The sequence below is a fragment of the Tachyglossus aculeatus genome, chromosome 26 (genome assembly GCF_015852505.1).
Source record: "Tachyglossus aculeatus isolate mTacAcu1 chromosome 26, mTacAcu1.pri, whole genome shotgun sequence".
Lineage (NCBI taxonomy): Eukaryota > Metazoa > Chordata > Mammalia > Monotremata > Tachyglossidae > Tachyglossus > Tachyglossus aculeatus.
Genome location: NC_052091.1, coordinates 7,832,358 through 7,847,689, shown reverse-complemented (window position 1 = coordinate 7,847,689; position 15,332 = coordinate 7,832,358). Strand labels below are relative to the sequence as shown.

Here is a 15,332-nt window from a genome sequence, read left to right as displayed (position 1 = left end):
GGCTCATGGTCTTCATCCCCATTTTACAGAGGAGGTCACTGGGGCAACAGAGAAGTCAAGTGATATACCCAAGGTCACACAGCAGACACGTGGAGGAGCCGGTTCCTTCTAACCCCCAGGCCTGTGCTAGTTCCAATCCCAAGAAACCCAAACTGGATAGTGCTTACCAAAGATTATTACCGAAGAGTTTAATTTTTCCCTAGCTGTGTCTGGAACAGGTGTTGGTTTTCTTCCAGCCTTCTCTTTGTCTGACCAATTGATCATTCCAGGACTGATTTAATTGACTCTCACTAGATATGGGAGTAAGAGGAGTTAGTTGTGCTAATATTACACTTAAAATTATCTGTGTGTGTATATATAAATATATATATATTTTTCCTTCTAGACCGAAAGTTGGCATAGAATGTCTCAGGAGCACTTGTTTGAGTTTTATGGTGTAGGTTTCACTTTTGCTTTCTCTCACTCTTATTCACTTTTACTTTCACCTGATTTTCCTTGAGACTTTTTTTTTTCCCCTTCAGCTTACTTGGAGGTGTGAGAGATTCTTTGGTTAAGTTTGGGCTGTGAAGAAGGGGTAAAAGTGAATTTGGAAGCAAGGGCATATTTTTCAAATAAGTTTAACTTAGTGAATCCTTGCTTTATAAGACCCTGCTCTTTGGTGCTCTTTTTAAAAAAAAGATATGTTTTTCCTAGAGGCGGCAGCTCAGTGTATTTGTAAATGGAACAGGAAAATAAGATGCGAAATTTGACTAAAGGTACATTTTGGAGGAGAGAGAGAATACATGGTAAGATCTGTATGTTAATTTTCTTTTTCTTTTTTTCCTCTTTTGGGAAATTTCAAACAAGATCTGAAGTCCTGGATGCAACCGAATCCGTTAGCCGGGATCCAGGACATCTTTCAGCGAGCTTCAGTAGTGTGTAAGTAACATTTCAGTTTCACTGTGACTTTATTAGAAGCCGTACAGGGCTCCCTCCATGTGTGATCAGGAGGATCATCATCATCATCATCATCAATCGTATTTATTGAGCGCTTACTATGTGCAGAGCACTGTACTAAGCGCTTGGGAAGTACAAATTGGCAACAGAGACAGTCCCTACTCGACAGTGGGCTCACAGTCTAAAAGGGGGAGACAGAGAACAAAACCAAACATACTAACAAAATAAAATAAATAGAATAGATATGTACAAATAAAATAAATAAGTAAATAGAGTAAAAAATATGTACAAACATATATACATATATACAGGTGCTGTGGGGAAGGGAAGGAGAATCCATTCAGTTTTCTTCCCGTCTGAGAGCGTGCCAAGCCTCTTTGTGCTCAAAATCCCGGTTCAAACCCTGGCTCCGCCAATTAGCTGTGTGACTTTGGGCAAGTCACTTAACTCCTCTGTGCCTCAGTTCCCTCATCTGGAAAATGGGGATGAAGACTGTGAGCCCCACTTGGGACAACCTGATCACCTTGTATCTCCCCAGCGCTTAGAACCGTGCTTTGCACATAGTAAGTGCTTAACAAGTACCATTAAAAAAAAAATGTGAACCTCGGTTGAGGTAAACATAAAGGGGATCGACCATTAGAGTTAGGGGGCCTCCCTCTGGGGCTGCTGTCCCGGGCTTTGCCCAGGAAGGGATTCCCCCTTCCCACCACCTCCCAGGGACCCCTTACCACCCGCCCCCATCCCCGCTGCCCAGGAAAGTGAAATTTTCATTTCATTTGGAGGGGTGGGGAATGTTCTGTGGCATCGCTTCCTCCTTCCCCCCTCTGACTGATGCTTCGTCTCTGCTGCCTCCACCAAACTTTGACGTAGGAGAGAGGATCCATTGGACCCTCTTGCCTTTTCCGCATCGCGGGAGATGAGTGCTTTTACGTGGACCGTTGCTGCCTTTTAGTAGATTGCTCTTAATCTAGTATTGTACTTACGCTCCTCCCTGAGGTTTGAGACGTCCCCGTTGTGCATTTCTGGGGGTGTTTTTGTTCTAGAGGAGTTTAGGCAGTTTCAGCGTGGCTCAGTGGAAAGAGCGCAGGCTTTGGAGTCAGTGGTCATGGGTTCAAATCCCGCCTCCGCCAATTGTCAGCTGTGTGACTTTGGGCAAATCACTTCTCTGCACCTCAGTTCCCTCATCTGTCTTATGGAGATTGACTGTGAGCCCCCTCGTCCCCCTCTCCATCCCCCCCATCTTACCTCCTTCCCTTCCCCACAGCACCTGTATATATGTATATATGTTTGTACATATTTATTACTCTATTTATTTATTTATTTATTTTATTTGTACATATCTATTCTATTTATTTTATTTTGTTAGTATGTTTGGTTTTGTTCTCTGTCTCCCCCTTTTAGACTGTGAGCCCACTGTCGGGTAGGGACTGTCTCTATATGTTGCCAGTCTGTACTTCCCAAGCGCTTAGTACAGTGCTCTGCACATAGTAAGCGCTCAATAAATACGATTGATGATGATGATGATGATGTGGTCCAACCTGATTACCTTGTAACCTCCCCAGCACTTAGAACAGTGCTTTGCACTGATGATGATGATGATGATGTGGGCCAACCTGATTACCTTGTAACCTCCCCAGCACTTAGAACAGTGCTTTGCACATAGTAAGTGCTTAATAAATCATCATCATCAATCGTATTTATTGAGCACTTACTATGTGCAGAGCACTGTACTAAGCGCTTGGGAAGTACAAGTTGGCAACATATAGAGACAGTCCCTACCCAACAGCGGGCTCACAGTCTAAAAGGGGGAGACAGAGAACAAAACCAAACATACTAACAAAATAAAATAAAAAATAAAACAAAATAAAATAAATAGAATAGATATGTACAAGTAAAATAAATAAATAGAGTAACAAATATATACAAACATATATACACTTGTCCTTCCCAAGTGCCTAGTCCGGTGCTCATCATTATTATTCATTATTAATAAATGCCAACATTATTATTCTACTAATGGGGTACTTTTTTTTTTAATGCTATTCAGTAACTGCTTACCAGGTACCAGGCACTGTGCTAAACTCTGGGGCAGATACAAGCTAGGCAGGCTGATCACAGGCTCTGTCCCACGTGTGGCTCACGGCTTTAAACCCCATTTTGCAGATGAGGGAACTGAGGCCCAGAGAAGTGAAGGGACTTGCCCAAGGTCACACAGCAGACAGGCGGCGAGGTCGGGATGAGAACCTAGGTCCTTCTGATTCCAGGCCTGTGCTCTATCCACTAGATCACGCTGCTTCGCTAGCAAAACTTTTCCTCTACTTGAGGACTGTACTCTTTCATGGTACTGCCTGTCTAGTTTCTACAAGTGAAGTTTACCAAGGAACTGGTTGCCTATTTTTCAGTATAATGATGAGAACATACATGTATTTTCCATTTTCAGGGAAATGAGTGTGGCGCTTAGATGCTAAAAGAAATATCTATAACCCCGCCAACTTGGCCTTTTTCCTTTTTCAATCATCTCCTCGGCAGGGTTGGACATTTTCCAAGAAGACAGCCTGGAATTTGAATAGTTGTCGCTTCCTATGCCAGAGTATAAAGGGGGATGGGGAGAGGGGTGGTCTTATTGCCACTTTATACTGTTATGGTAGAGATTGATAGAAAGCAAGAGCTCTCTTACACACTTGAAACCCCCCTGCCCAACCATCACAGCCGGAATCAGTTGTAAATTAATGATCCCAAACTAGCTGAAGAGGAACGTGCCAATGAGTCAACTCTCCTTTCACGCGATCCTCTTTTACAAAGTACAGTTCCTCTTTTACGAAGCCGTAGTAGCTTCCAGAAACCACTCAGGACAGTCCTTTCGTAGTCCAATCTTTAATATTCCTTTTTATTCCTCTTTATAGTGGAAATAGGAAATGGCAGTTGAGGCACCAGCTGTGGGATATAGGTTGGGGAACCTGGGTTTAGGAAACAAGACTGGGGATGGAAAAAAAGAAGGACATCCCAAGTGCTCAGTACAATGCTCCGCACACAGTAAGCGCTCAATTATGATCGCTCGATCCTCCCTTTAATTCATCAAGTGATTCTCGGCCCATTGCTAGATGATAGCGTTTAATAAGGTCCACGCTCTCTAGGAAGTCAGAAGGGTAAAACAGAAGGTTTCGCCGCAGTCGTCCAAGTCATGACAGCAAGTGGACACGCGCCCATCTTCGGTGTCCCCAAAGAGGGCAGGGCAAGAAGAAGCCTCTTTGTCCGCCTGGGGTTGTTGATTCTGACACTGGAGAAACCATCCAGGCTCTTGTCTGAGAGTCCTGCACCCTAGAAAAATGGCATTTTTAATGATGGTACTTGTGAAACCCTTACTATGTGGCAAGCAGTGTTCTAACTGCTGAGGTAGATGCAAGGTAATCAGGTGGGACACGGTCTCTGTCCCGCATGGGGCTCACCCTCTTAATCCCCGTTTTCCAGAGGAGGGAACTGAGGCCCAGAGGAAGTGAAGTGACTTGCCCAGGGTCATTCAGCAGACATGGGGGTGGAGCCGGGATTAGAACCCAGGTCCTTCTGGCTTCCAGGCCCGGGTTCTTTCCACTAAGCCGTGCTGCTTCTCTGGTATCCTCATCTCAGGGGATGCCAGCAAGTCCTCAGTTTCTCCCTCCTCCTCCCCCGCCTCCCCCATTTAACTGATAAGCACACATCCGTTTGAGACTGTGGCTGCTTTTTTTGGGCAGGAGTTTGCCTGGCCCGTAGCTTGGAGAGACTTCCCGCTACCGTGCGGAAAGAGCAAGACTCCTAGGAGTCAGAGGACTTGTCTTCTAATCCTGGCTCTTCCACGTACCGGCTGGGTGACCTTGGGCGAGTCACCTTACTTCTCTGTGCCTCAGTTCCCTCATCTGTAAAATGGGAATTAATAATAATAATAATAATGATGATGATGCCATTTATTAAGCGCTTACTATGTGCAAAGCACTGTTCTAAGTGCTGGGGAGGTTACAAGGTGATCAGGTTATCCCACGGGGGGCTCACAGTCTTAATCCCCATTTTACAGATGAGGGAACTGAGGCACAGAGAAGTGAAGTGACTTGCCCAAAGTCACACAGCTGACAGTTGGCGGAGCCGGGATTTGAACCCATGACCTCTGACTCCAAAGCCCATGCTGTTTCCACTGAGCCATGCTGCTTCTCTAAGACCGAGCCCTGCGTGGGACAGGGACTGTGTCCATCCGGATTAGTTTGCATCCGCGCCAGCATTTAGTAGTCAGTCAGTCAATCGTATTTACTGAGCGTTTGCTGGACGCAGAGCACTATACTAAGCGCTTGGGAGAGTACAATATAACAGACGCTTTCCCAGACCACATCCAGCTTACCTGGACCATAGTAAGCACTTTACAATACTATATTTAAAAAAAAAAAGACCTTCGTTCTAATCCCCTTCTGCCGCATGCCTATTGGGTGACCTTGGGCAAGTCACTTAACTGCTCTGTGTCTCAGTTTCCCCATCTGTAAACTGGGGAGCCACCCTCTTTAGAGCGTGAGCCCTATATGGCTCAATGAGATCAGATCACGTTCACCATAGCCCTCATCAGTTGGGGGAGGATGGGGGGTGGCCCCCCATTTCTGTTAGCCAAAAGGGAAGGAAGGTTTTCCGTATCAACCCCCGGTGGGCTTTACGGAGCAGATGCTCTCCCAGACAGACCCTTTGGGTCGACGTCCTACTGAAGGAGTGCCCGAATTGACCGATCGCTGACAGGAACTGGTCTCTTCATCGGAGCTGTCAGGTCAACCTGATTATCCCGTAACTTCCCCAACACTTAGAACAGTGCCTGACACGTAGTAAGCCCCTAACAAATACCACAGTTTTTATCAAGGTCAGGCTCATCGTGCAGCAAAACCACGGGCCATTCTTTGGGTACTCACTTTTTGCTGGGGGCTGAATGACTTCTCTACCATTATAGACCACTCTGGAAATTTCCCCACTGTTTTACCTGCATATAAGCATAAAATAAAAAGCAATAGAGTCAAGGAGACAGTAAGAAGGTTGCAGCTGCCAGGTGAAAAAGGGGTCCCCCCCAATAATCAGTCAGTGGTATTTAGACTGTGAGCCCACTGTTGGGTAGGGACTGTCTCTATATGTTGCCAACTTGTACTTCCCAAGCACTTAGTACAGTGCTCTGCACACAGTAAGCGCTCAATAAATACGATTGATTGATTTACTGAGTGCTTAGTGTGTACTGAGCACCACTCGTGATCTTGGGCAAGGCACTTTACTTCTCCATGCCTCAGTTTCCTCAACTGTAAAAATGGGGATTCAATACCTGTTCTCCCTCCTACTTAGATTGTGTCTGACCTCACTAACTTGTATTTACCCCAGCACTTAGAAGAGTGCTTGACACAAATGCCACTTAAAAAAGAGAAACAGCGACTTGGTAGATTGTAAGAATAGTAATAATTGCGGTATTTGTTCAGTGCTTACTATGTGCCACACACTGTAATAAGTGCTGAGGTTGATACGAGCAAATCAGGAGTTGGACTCAGTCCCTGTCCCACATGGGGCTCACAGTCTTAATCCCCATTATACAAATGAGGTCACTGAGGCCCAGAGAAATGAAGTGACTTGCCCAAGGTCACACAGCAGACAAGTGGAGGAGGTGGGATTAGAACCCGGGTCCTTCCGACTCCCAGGCTTGGGCTCTAGCCACTAGGCCACACTGGTAGATGATTCCCTGCCCACAAGAAGCTAGCGTAACAATCAATCAATCGTATTTATTGAGCGCTTACTGTGTGCAGAGCACTGTACTAAGCGCTTGGGAAGTACAAGTTGGCACCATATAGAGACAGTCCCTACCCAACAGTGGGCTCACAGTCTAAAAGGGGGAGACAGACAACAAAACCAAACATACTAACAAAATACAATAAATAGAATAGATATGTACATGGAATATCTGGGTTAGATCATGCAAGAGCAATTTATTTATCTGGGTGCTAAATAATAATAACAATAATAATAATGGTATTTGTTAACCACTTAACTATGTGCCAGGCACTGTACTAAGCGCTGGGGTGGATACAAGCAGATAGGGTTGGACACAGATCCTGTCCCACGTGGGGCTTACAGTCTCAATTCCCATTTTACAAATGAGGGAACTGAGGCCCAGAGAAGTGAAGTGATTTGCCTAAGGTCACACAGCAGACAAGTGGCAGAGCTAGGATTAGAACCCTTCATCAATCAATCGATCAATCGTATTTATCGAGCGCTTACTGTGTGCAGAGCACTGTACTAAGCGCTTGGGAAATACAAGCTGGCAACACATAGAGACGGTCCCTACCCAACAGTGGGCTCACAGTCTAGAAGGAGGAGACAGACAACAAAACAAAACATACTAACAAAATAAAATAAAACACCACTGCTATCGTGATTGTAATAAGCAGTGACGCAGACTAAAACAGAAGATTAAAAATGCCGGGTTACGTGAAACAGCTGCACAGGAGGCCGCGAGCCAGAGAAACCCACCAACGTGAGATGAAACGAGGCGACCGCAAAGCAGCTCATTTTCCAGCCTGTCAGTTCAGGGTCGGTTGAATGAAGAAATGAAAAATACCTTTAATCCCTCAGGTGTTAAACCTGATCATCATCATCAATCATATTTATTGAGTGCTTACTATGTGCAGAGCACTGTACTAAGCGCTTGGGAAGTCCAAGTTGGCAACATATAGAGACAGTCCCTACCCAACAGTGGGCTCACAGTCTAAAAGGGGGAGACGGGGAACAAAAACAAACATTACTAACAAAATAAAATAAATAGAATAGGTATGTACAAGTAAAATAAATAGAGTAATAAATATGTACGGACATATATACATATATACAGGTGCTGTGGGGAAGGGAAGGATTGTATTATTATTACAATACAACAATAAACAGACACATTCCCTGCCTACAAGGAGAATCTTCCAGCCGCAGGAGCCAATTACCTCACAGGGTGTCCAAGCTGATTAGCTGGTATCTACCCCAGTGCTGGGCACATAGTAAGCACCTAAATGCCCCGGCACTTAATGTACATCCCTTTAAACCGCGAACTGAATCGGGATAAATAACGAGAGAAAGCCCCGAGATGGAGCTGACCAGTCCCTTTTCATTTGCACCGCAACTGAGAATTTTTTTTTTTTTGATGGCATTAGTTAAGCGCTTACTATGTGCAGAGCACTGTTCTAAGCGCTGGCGGAGGGGGATACATGGTGATCAAATTGTCCCACGTGGGGCTCACAGTCTTCATCCCCATTGTACAGATGAGGAGGCCTTCCCAGACTGAGCCCCTTCCTTCCTCTCCCCCTCGTCCCCCTCTCCATCCCCCCCGTCTTACCTCCTTCCCTTCCCCACAGCACCTGTATATATGGATATATGGTTGTACACATTTATTACTCTATTTATTTATTTATTTATTTTACTTGTACATATCTATCCTATTTATTTTATTTTTTTTGTATGTTTGGCTTTGTTCTCTGTCTCCCCCTTTTACACTGTGAGCCCACTGTTGGGTAGGGACTGTCTCTAGATGTTGCCAATTTGTACTTCCCAAGCGCTTAGTACAGTGCTGTGCACATAGTAAGCGCTCAATAAATACGATTGATGATGATGAGGAGGAGGTAGCTGAGGCTCAGAGAAGTTAAGTGACTTGCCCAAGGCCACCCAGCAGACATGTGGCAGAGTCGGGATTCGAACCCAGGACCTCTGACTCCAAAGCCCGGGCTCTTTCCACTGAGCCACGCTGCCGGCTCCTTCTTGGCGAGGGACTCATTCAAGTGGACGGGTTAATAGGCGCCTCGGCCCTTCTCAAATCCAGAAGCTCAGCCTGGGAAGGAGCAGAAATGGGCGTGGGCCAAGAAGTAAGGACCGGGGTTCGAATCCCACTCCGCCGCCGGCCCGCTGTGGGACTTTGGGCAAGCCCCTCTGTGCCTCAGTTCCCTCATCTGTAAAATGGGGATTGAGAACATGAGCCCCATGCAGGGGGCTTGTTGGCGTGGCTCAGTGGAAAGAGCATGGGCTTGGGAGTCAGAGGTCATGGGTTCAAATCCCCACTCTGCCAGTTGTCAGCTGTGTGACTTTGGGCAAGTCACTTCACTTCTCTGGGCCTCAGTTACCTCAGCTGTGAAATGGGGATTAAGACTGTGAGCCCCACGCGGGACAACCTGATCACCTTATATCCTCCCCAGCGCTTAGAAAAGTGCTTTGTACATAGTAAGCACTTAACAAATGCTATCATTATTATTATTATTATTATTATTATTGCCCCACTGCTTAGAACAATGCTTGGCACATAGTAAGCGCTTAGCAAATACCATCATCATCAGTATTATTACAGCGTGGCTCAGTGGAATGAGCCCGGGCTTGGGAGTCAGAGGTCGTGAGTTCTAATCCCGGCTCCGCCACTTGTCAGTTGTGTGACTTTGGGCAAGTCACTTAACTTCCCTGTGCCTCAGTTACCTCATCTGGAAAATGGGGATGAAGACTGTGAGCCCCACATGGGGCAACCTGATTACCTTGTATCCCCCCAGCGCTTAAGACAGTGCTTGGCACATAGTAAGTGCTTAACAAATGCCATCATTATTATTATTATTATTACTAGAATAAGCCCCCAGGTCACCTGTGCAGGGAGAGCAAGAAGGAGCTGGCCACATAGCCTTTATTCTGTGGAAGAAAATTGGACCTTTGAACCTTTAGGTTCAGTGATCCCGCCAGGGCAGCGGGCCTCATCGAACTATTTCCGATGTCTGTAGCTCCTGCCGATGGCACCAGTCTTCTTTGAGGGTTGGAGACTGTAGGCTCGTTGTGGGCAGGGAATGTGTCTGTTCGTTGTTATATTGTCCTCTCCCAAACACTAAGTGCTCTGCATACAGAAAGTGCTTGATAAATATGATTGAAAGGATGAATTTTGTTCTGATGTGCATTGACAGGGAGCTCTGTGAGGGGCAGGTTGATTTTTACTGTTTTTCCCCCTGCTGCCTGAGTCTGTCAATAATAATAATAATAATAATAATAATGTTGGTATTTGTTAAGCGCTTACTATGTGCAAAGCACTGTTCTAAGCCCTGGGGGGAATACAAGGAGATGAGGTTGTCCCATGTGGGGCTCACAGTCTTAATCCCCATTTTACAGATGAGGGAACTGAGGCACAGAGAAGTGAAGTGACTTGCCCAAGGTCACACAGCAGACACGTGGGGGAGGCGGGATTCGAACCCGTGACCTGTGGCTCCCAAGCCCGCGCTCTTTCCACTGAGCCACACTGCTTCTCTAGTCGATTGGCTCCGCCAGTTGTCAGCTGTGTGACTTTGGGCAAGTCATTTAACTGCTCTGTGCCTCAGTGACCTCATCTGTAAAATGGGGATTAAGACTGTGAGCCCCCCCATAGGACAACCTGATCACCTTGATAGCTCCTCTGCACTTAGAACAGTGCTTTGCACATAGTAAGCTCTTAATAAATGCCATTATTATTGTTATCATTTATTGAATGTTTACTGTGTGCAGAGCAGTCTTGGGAGACTGAGTGAAACAAGAAGCAGACACATTGCTTACCCACAACAAGCTTACAGTCTGGGGGGGAGACCGACATGATTAGAAAGAAATAAATGACAGATGTGGACATAAGCGCTGTGGGGCTGGGAGCAGGGATGAATCATCATCATCATCAATCGTATTTATTGAGCGCTTACTGTGTGCAGAGCACTGTACTAAGCGCTTGGGAAGTACAAATTGGCAACATATAGACACAGTCCCCACCCAACAGTGGGCTCACAGTCTAAAAGGGGGAGACAGAATAAAGGGAGTGAGTTAGGGCGATGCAGAAAGGAGAGGGAGAAGAGGAAAGGGGGCTTAGTCAGGGAAGACCTCTTGGAGGTGGTGTGCCCTCAATAAGGCTTTGAAGGTGGGGAAAGTCATTGTCAGTCGGATATGAAGAGGGAGGGGGTTCCCGACTAGAGACAGGACGTGGGTGAGGGGTCGGCGGCAAGATAGGATGGAGGTACGGCGAGTAGGTCGGCAGTAGAAGAGCGAAGCGTGCGAGCTGGGCCGGAGTAGGAGAGCAGTGAGGTGAGATGGGGGGAGCAAGGTGGTTGACTGCTTTCAAGCCGATGGCGAGGGGTTTCCTTCTGATGCGGAGGTGGACGGGCCACCCTGGAGCGTGAGGACCGTTCCCCAGCCGAGTTCCAGCCAACACGCGCAGGGAAAACGGGCGGCGGACCAAGGCCGCCGAGAGTCCGTATCCTAAAGAATCCCCGGCCGATTTGCCATCGGAGGATACCCACGCGTCTCTGTTTCCCTTTCAGATGTAGCCTTCTTTCTCGGAAGATGATTGAAGACAAGGGGCCCCGTGTAGCGGACTACTTCGTCGTAGCGGGGCTGACTGACGCCTCCAAGCCCCTCGAAGAGGAAATCCACTTCCACGACGCGTGTCACAAGGCAGCCAGGCCCAAAGAACCCATCACGGACGTGACGGTCATCATCAAGTCTCTCGGGGAAGAGGTGCCTCCAGGCTACGTGTGCATTGACGCCACCCCGACGGGACTTTCGGCCGATCTTAACAATGGGAGCCTCGTGGGGCCTCAGATTTACCTCTGCTACAGGAGAGGAAGGGATAAGCCCCCACTTACAGACCTTGGGTACGTACAAACTGGTGGGGAACATCGGCAAGGGGGACGTGTACAGGTCTATAATTCTGCTTATTTATATTGATGCCTGTTTACTTGTTTTGATGCCCATCTCCCCCCCACCGTCCATGAGCCCATTGTGGGCAGGAATCGTCTCTCTTTTTTGCCGTATTGTACTTTCCAAGCACTTAGTACAGTGCTCTGCACACAGTAAGCGCTCAATAAATACGATTGAGTGAATGAACGACAGGATGTCAGTGTTGGACCTTAGTGTCGGTTTAATAATGGCGGTGTTTGCTAAGCGCTTACTGTGCGCCGAGCCCTGCGCTAAGTACAAGATCGTCAGGTCCTGTATAACAGTAATGACAACTATGGTATTTGTTAAGCGCTTACCATGGGCCCGGCACTGTGCTAAGCGCTGGAGTGGATACAAGCAAATCGGGTTGGACACAGCCCCTGTCCCACCTGGGGCGCCCAGTCTCAATCCCCGTTTTCCAGATGAGGGAACTGAGGCACAGAGAAGTGAAGTGACTTGCCCACAGTCACACAGCTGATAAGTGGCGGAGCCGGGATTCGGACCCATGACCTTGTGGCTCCCAGGCCTGGGCTCTGTCCACTATTCCAGGTATGGGGCGCTCAGTCTAAGTAGGAGTGAGAACAGGGATCGAATCCCTGTTTTTTTTTGGCAGATGAAGGAACTGAGACACCGAGAAGTTAAGTGATTTGACCTCTGACTCCTAAGCCCGTGCTTATAGAGAAGCAGCGTAGCTTAGTGGAAAGAGCACGGGCTTGGGACTCAGAGGTCATAGGTTCCAATCCCGGCTCTGCGACTTATCATTTATTCATTCAATTGTATATATTGAGCGCTTACTGTGTGCAGAGCACTGTACTAAGCGCTTGGGAAGTCCAAGTTGGCAACGTATAGAGACGGTCCCTACCCAACAGTGGGCTCACAGTCTAGAAGGGGGAGACAGAGAACAAAACAAAACATAGTAACAAAATAAAATAAATAGAATAAACAGGTACAAATAAAATAAATAGAGTAATAAATACATACAAACATCTATACATATCTACAGGCGCTGTGGGGAAGGGAAGGAGGTAAGGTGGGGATGGGGAGAGGAAGGAGGGGGAGAGGAAGGAGGGGGCTCAGTCTGGGAAGGCCTCCTAATCAGCTGTGTGACTTTGGGCAAGTCACTTGACTTCTCTGTGCCTCAGTTACCTCATCTGTAAAACGGGGATTATGACTTTGAGCCCCACGTGGGACAACCTGATTACCCCAGCGCTTAGAACAGTGCTTGGCACATTGTAAGCGCTTAACAAATACCATCATGTTGATGATGATGATGATTTTTCCACTTAGCCACGCTGCTTCTCAACTGAACCGAATTCTAGTTTTTTTCTTCTAATGGTTCCTGTGGTTTTTCTGGAGGTTGCAACCTCAGTTAAAAGCATGTCTGCCAACTGTGTTATATTGTTGTATTGTCCTCTCCCAAGCGATTAGCCCAGTGCTTTGCACACAGTTTGTACTTAATAAATACCATTGATTGATTGATTGAAAGGACCTGGTTGTCCAAGGAGCCCCTTCCTTCTCTCCACAGATACTTTTTTTTTTTTTTAAAGACTCCAGCTACTGCCTTGAGCTTGGAAGTCTCCTTCAGAAGCAGCCAGTGGTTTTTCTGGGAGGTTTTTAATGTGTGTTTTTTGTGGGTTTTTTTTTTTCTTTTCTTCCCTAAGCTCCCCAGTAGCAGTGGCAACGTTTTCTACTTTGTTACTTCATTCCCTCCAAGCCCCTTTTGGGGATGTGGAAAGGTCTCAGTGAAGGATGTTGGTTTAACCTTTGAGTCGAGAGAGGGGATATTTAGTAATTCCGTCAAACGTCGATCTAGAGCAGACACGTTTCTGGACTTGATTTCAGCGTCCTTGCCTTACTGAAAAAGCCACGGAGATTGGCCTGCGTCACCGGGCCACTTGTTCGATTTTCAGACGTCACCCCGAGATTCCCTGTCCTTGAATTTTGAGAAGGAGTCCGCCGAGTGAACGGAGATTGTCCTATTCTTTTTTTTTGGAGGGGTGCAGGGGCCATTCAGGAGTCACCCACTGTTGTGGTTTGACGTTCCTGAGCGGGGTTCTGTTGTGTTTCTAATGCAGGGTTTTGTATGACTGGAAGGAAAGATTAAAACAAGGCTGTGAGACCATTCAAAATACTCCCTGCGGCCGCCCCGCCAACATCAGTGGGGGAAGCACCTCGTCTCAGAAAGTTTACATCACTTACCGGAGGGCCTCGGAGAACGTGACCCAGAATACCTTGGCCGTGACGGATTTATGCATCATCGTCCCCAGTAAAGGCGAGAGACCACCCCACACCTTCTGCAAAGTTGACAAAAATCTTAATAACAGTATGGTAAGCGTCCTCTTCTCAACGGGCACTCCAGCTGTTGGCTTCCAGCGCAGCCGCGTGCGACGCCGCGTCCCCAGACGTCCTCTTTGAAGACGGTGTTTTCGGTTAGAGAAGCAGCGTGGCTCAGTGGAGAGAGCATGGGCTTGAGAGTCAGAAGGTCATGGGTTCTAATCCTGGCTCCGCCACTTGTCTCCTGTGGGACCTCGGGCAGTTCGCTTCCCGTCTCTGGGCCTCGGTTACCTCACCTGAAAAATGGGGATTGAGCCTGGAATCACCACGAGAGACTGTGAGCCCACTGTTGGGTAGGGACTGTCTCTATATGTTGCCAATTTGTACTTCCCAAGCGCTTAGTACAGTGCTCTGCACACAATAAGCGCTCAATAAATACGATTGATGATGATGACGACATGTGATTGGCTTGTATAATAATAATAATAATGCTGGTATTTGTTAAGCGCTTGCTATGTACCAAGCACTGTTCTAAGCGCTGGGGTAGATCAGGTTGTCCCACGTGGGGCTCACAGTCTTAATCCCCATTTTATAGATGAGGTAACTGAGGCACAGAGAAGTCAAGTGACGGGCCCAAAGTCACACAGCTGATAAGTGGCGGAACCGGGATTAGAACCCGCGACCTCTGACTCCCAAGCCCGGGCTCTTTCCACTAAGCCATGCTGCTTCTCATCCACCCCAGTGCTTTGAATGGTGCCTGGCACATAGTAAGTGCTTATTGTTGTTATTATTATTATTATTATTATTATTATTATTATTATAATCCTGGGCCCTGCAGGGTGAGGACACTGGCTCCTCCACCTCTGGGGGATAACCTCTCCGATGGGTCATTCAATTCAATTGTATTTATTGAGTGCTTACTGTGCGCAAAGCACTGTACTAAGCGTTTGGGAGAGTACAATATAGCAACAAACAGATACATTCCCTGCCCACAATGAGCTTACAGTCTGTTCCGGAGGGAAACGGACATTATTATAAATTAATGAATTAATTACAGATATAGTGATAATAATAATAATAATGGTATTTATTAAGCGCTTACTATGTGCAAAGCACTGTAGTGTTGTGGGGCTGGGTAAGGGGTAAAGAGCCCCGACACACCCCTGCCCTGACACTGTTGGGAAGACAGCAATTCTGGGAAAAGTGCCGGCCGTCCTTTCCCAGATGCGATGGATAGAGCACGGCCCTGAGAAGAATCAGAAGATCATGAGTTCTAATCCCAGCTCTGCCACTTGTCTGCTGTGTGACCTGGGGCAACTTACTTCACTTCTCTGGGCCTCAGTTCCCTTGTCTGTAAAATGGGCATTGGGACTGGGAGCCCCCCGTGGGACAGGGACTGTGGCCAACCT

At 47.1% G+C, this 15,332-nt stretch overlaps 1 protein-coding gene across 7 annotated transcripts in view; it reads left to right on the top strand.

Moving 5' to 3' along the window:
• Nucleotides 1–852: 852 nt before the first annotated feature.
• DENND4A (DENN domain containing 4A) overlaps nt 853–15,332 on the top strand; it is an 82,579-nt gene continuing 68,099 nt past the window's right edge. For all 7 annotated transcript variants that reach the window (XM_038767651.1, XM_038767649.1, XM_038767650.1 and 4 more), the window contains exons 1-3: nt 853–918; nt 11,253–11,585; nt 13,725–13,977. In XM_038767651.1, coding sequence (XP_038623579.1) covers nt 11,275–11,585; nt 13,725–13,977 — 564 coding nt within the window. In that variant the 5' untranslated portion in view covers nt 853–918; nt 11,253–11,274. The remainder of the gene's footprint in view (nt 919–11,252; nt 11,586–13,724; nt 13,978–15,332) is intronic.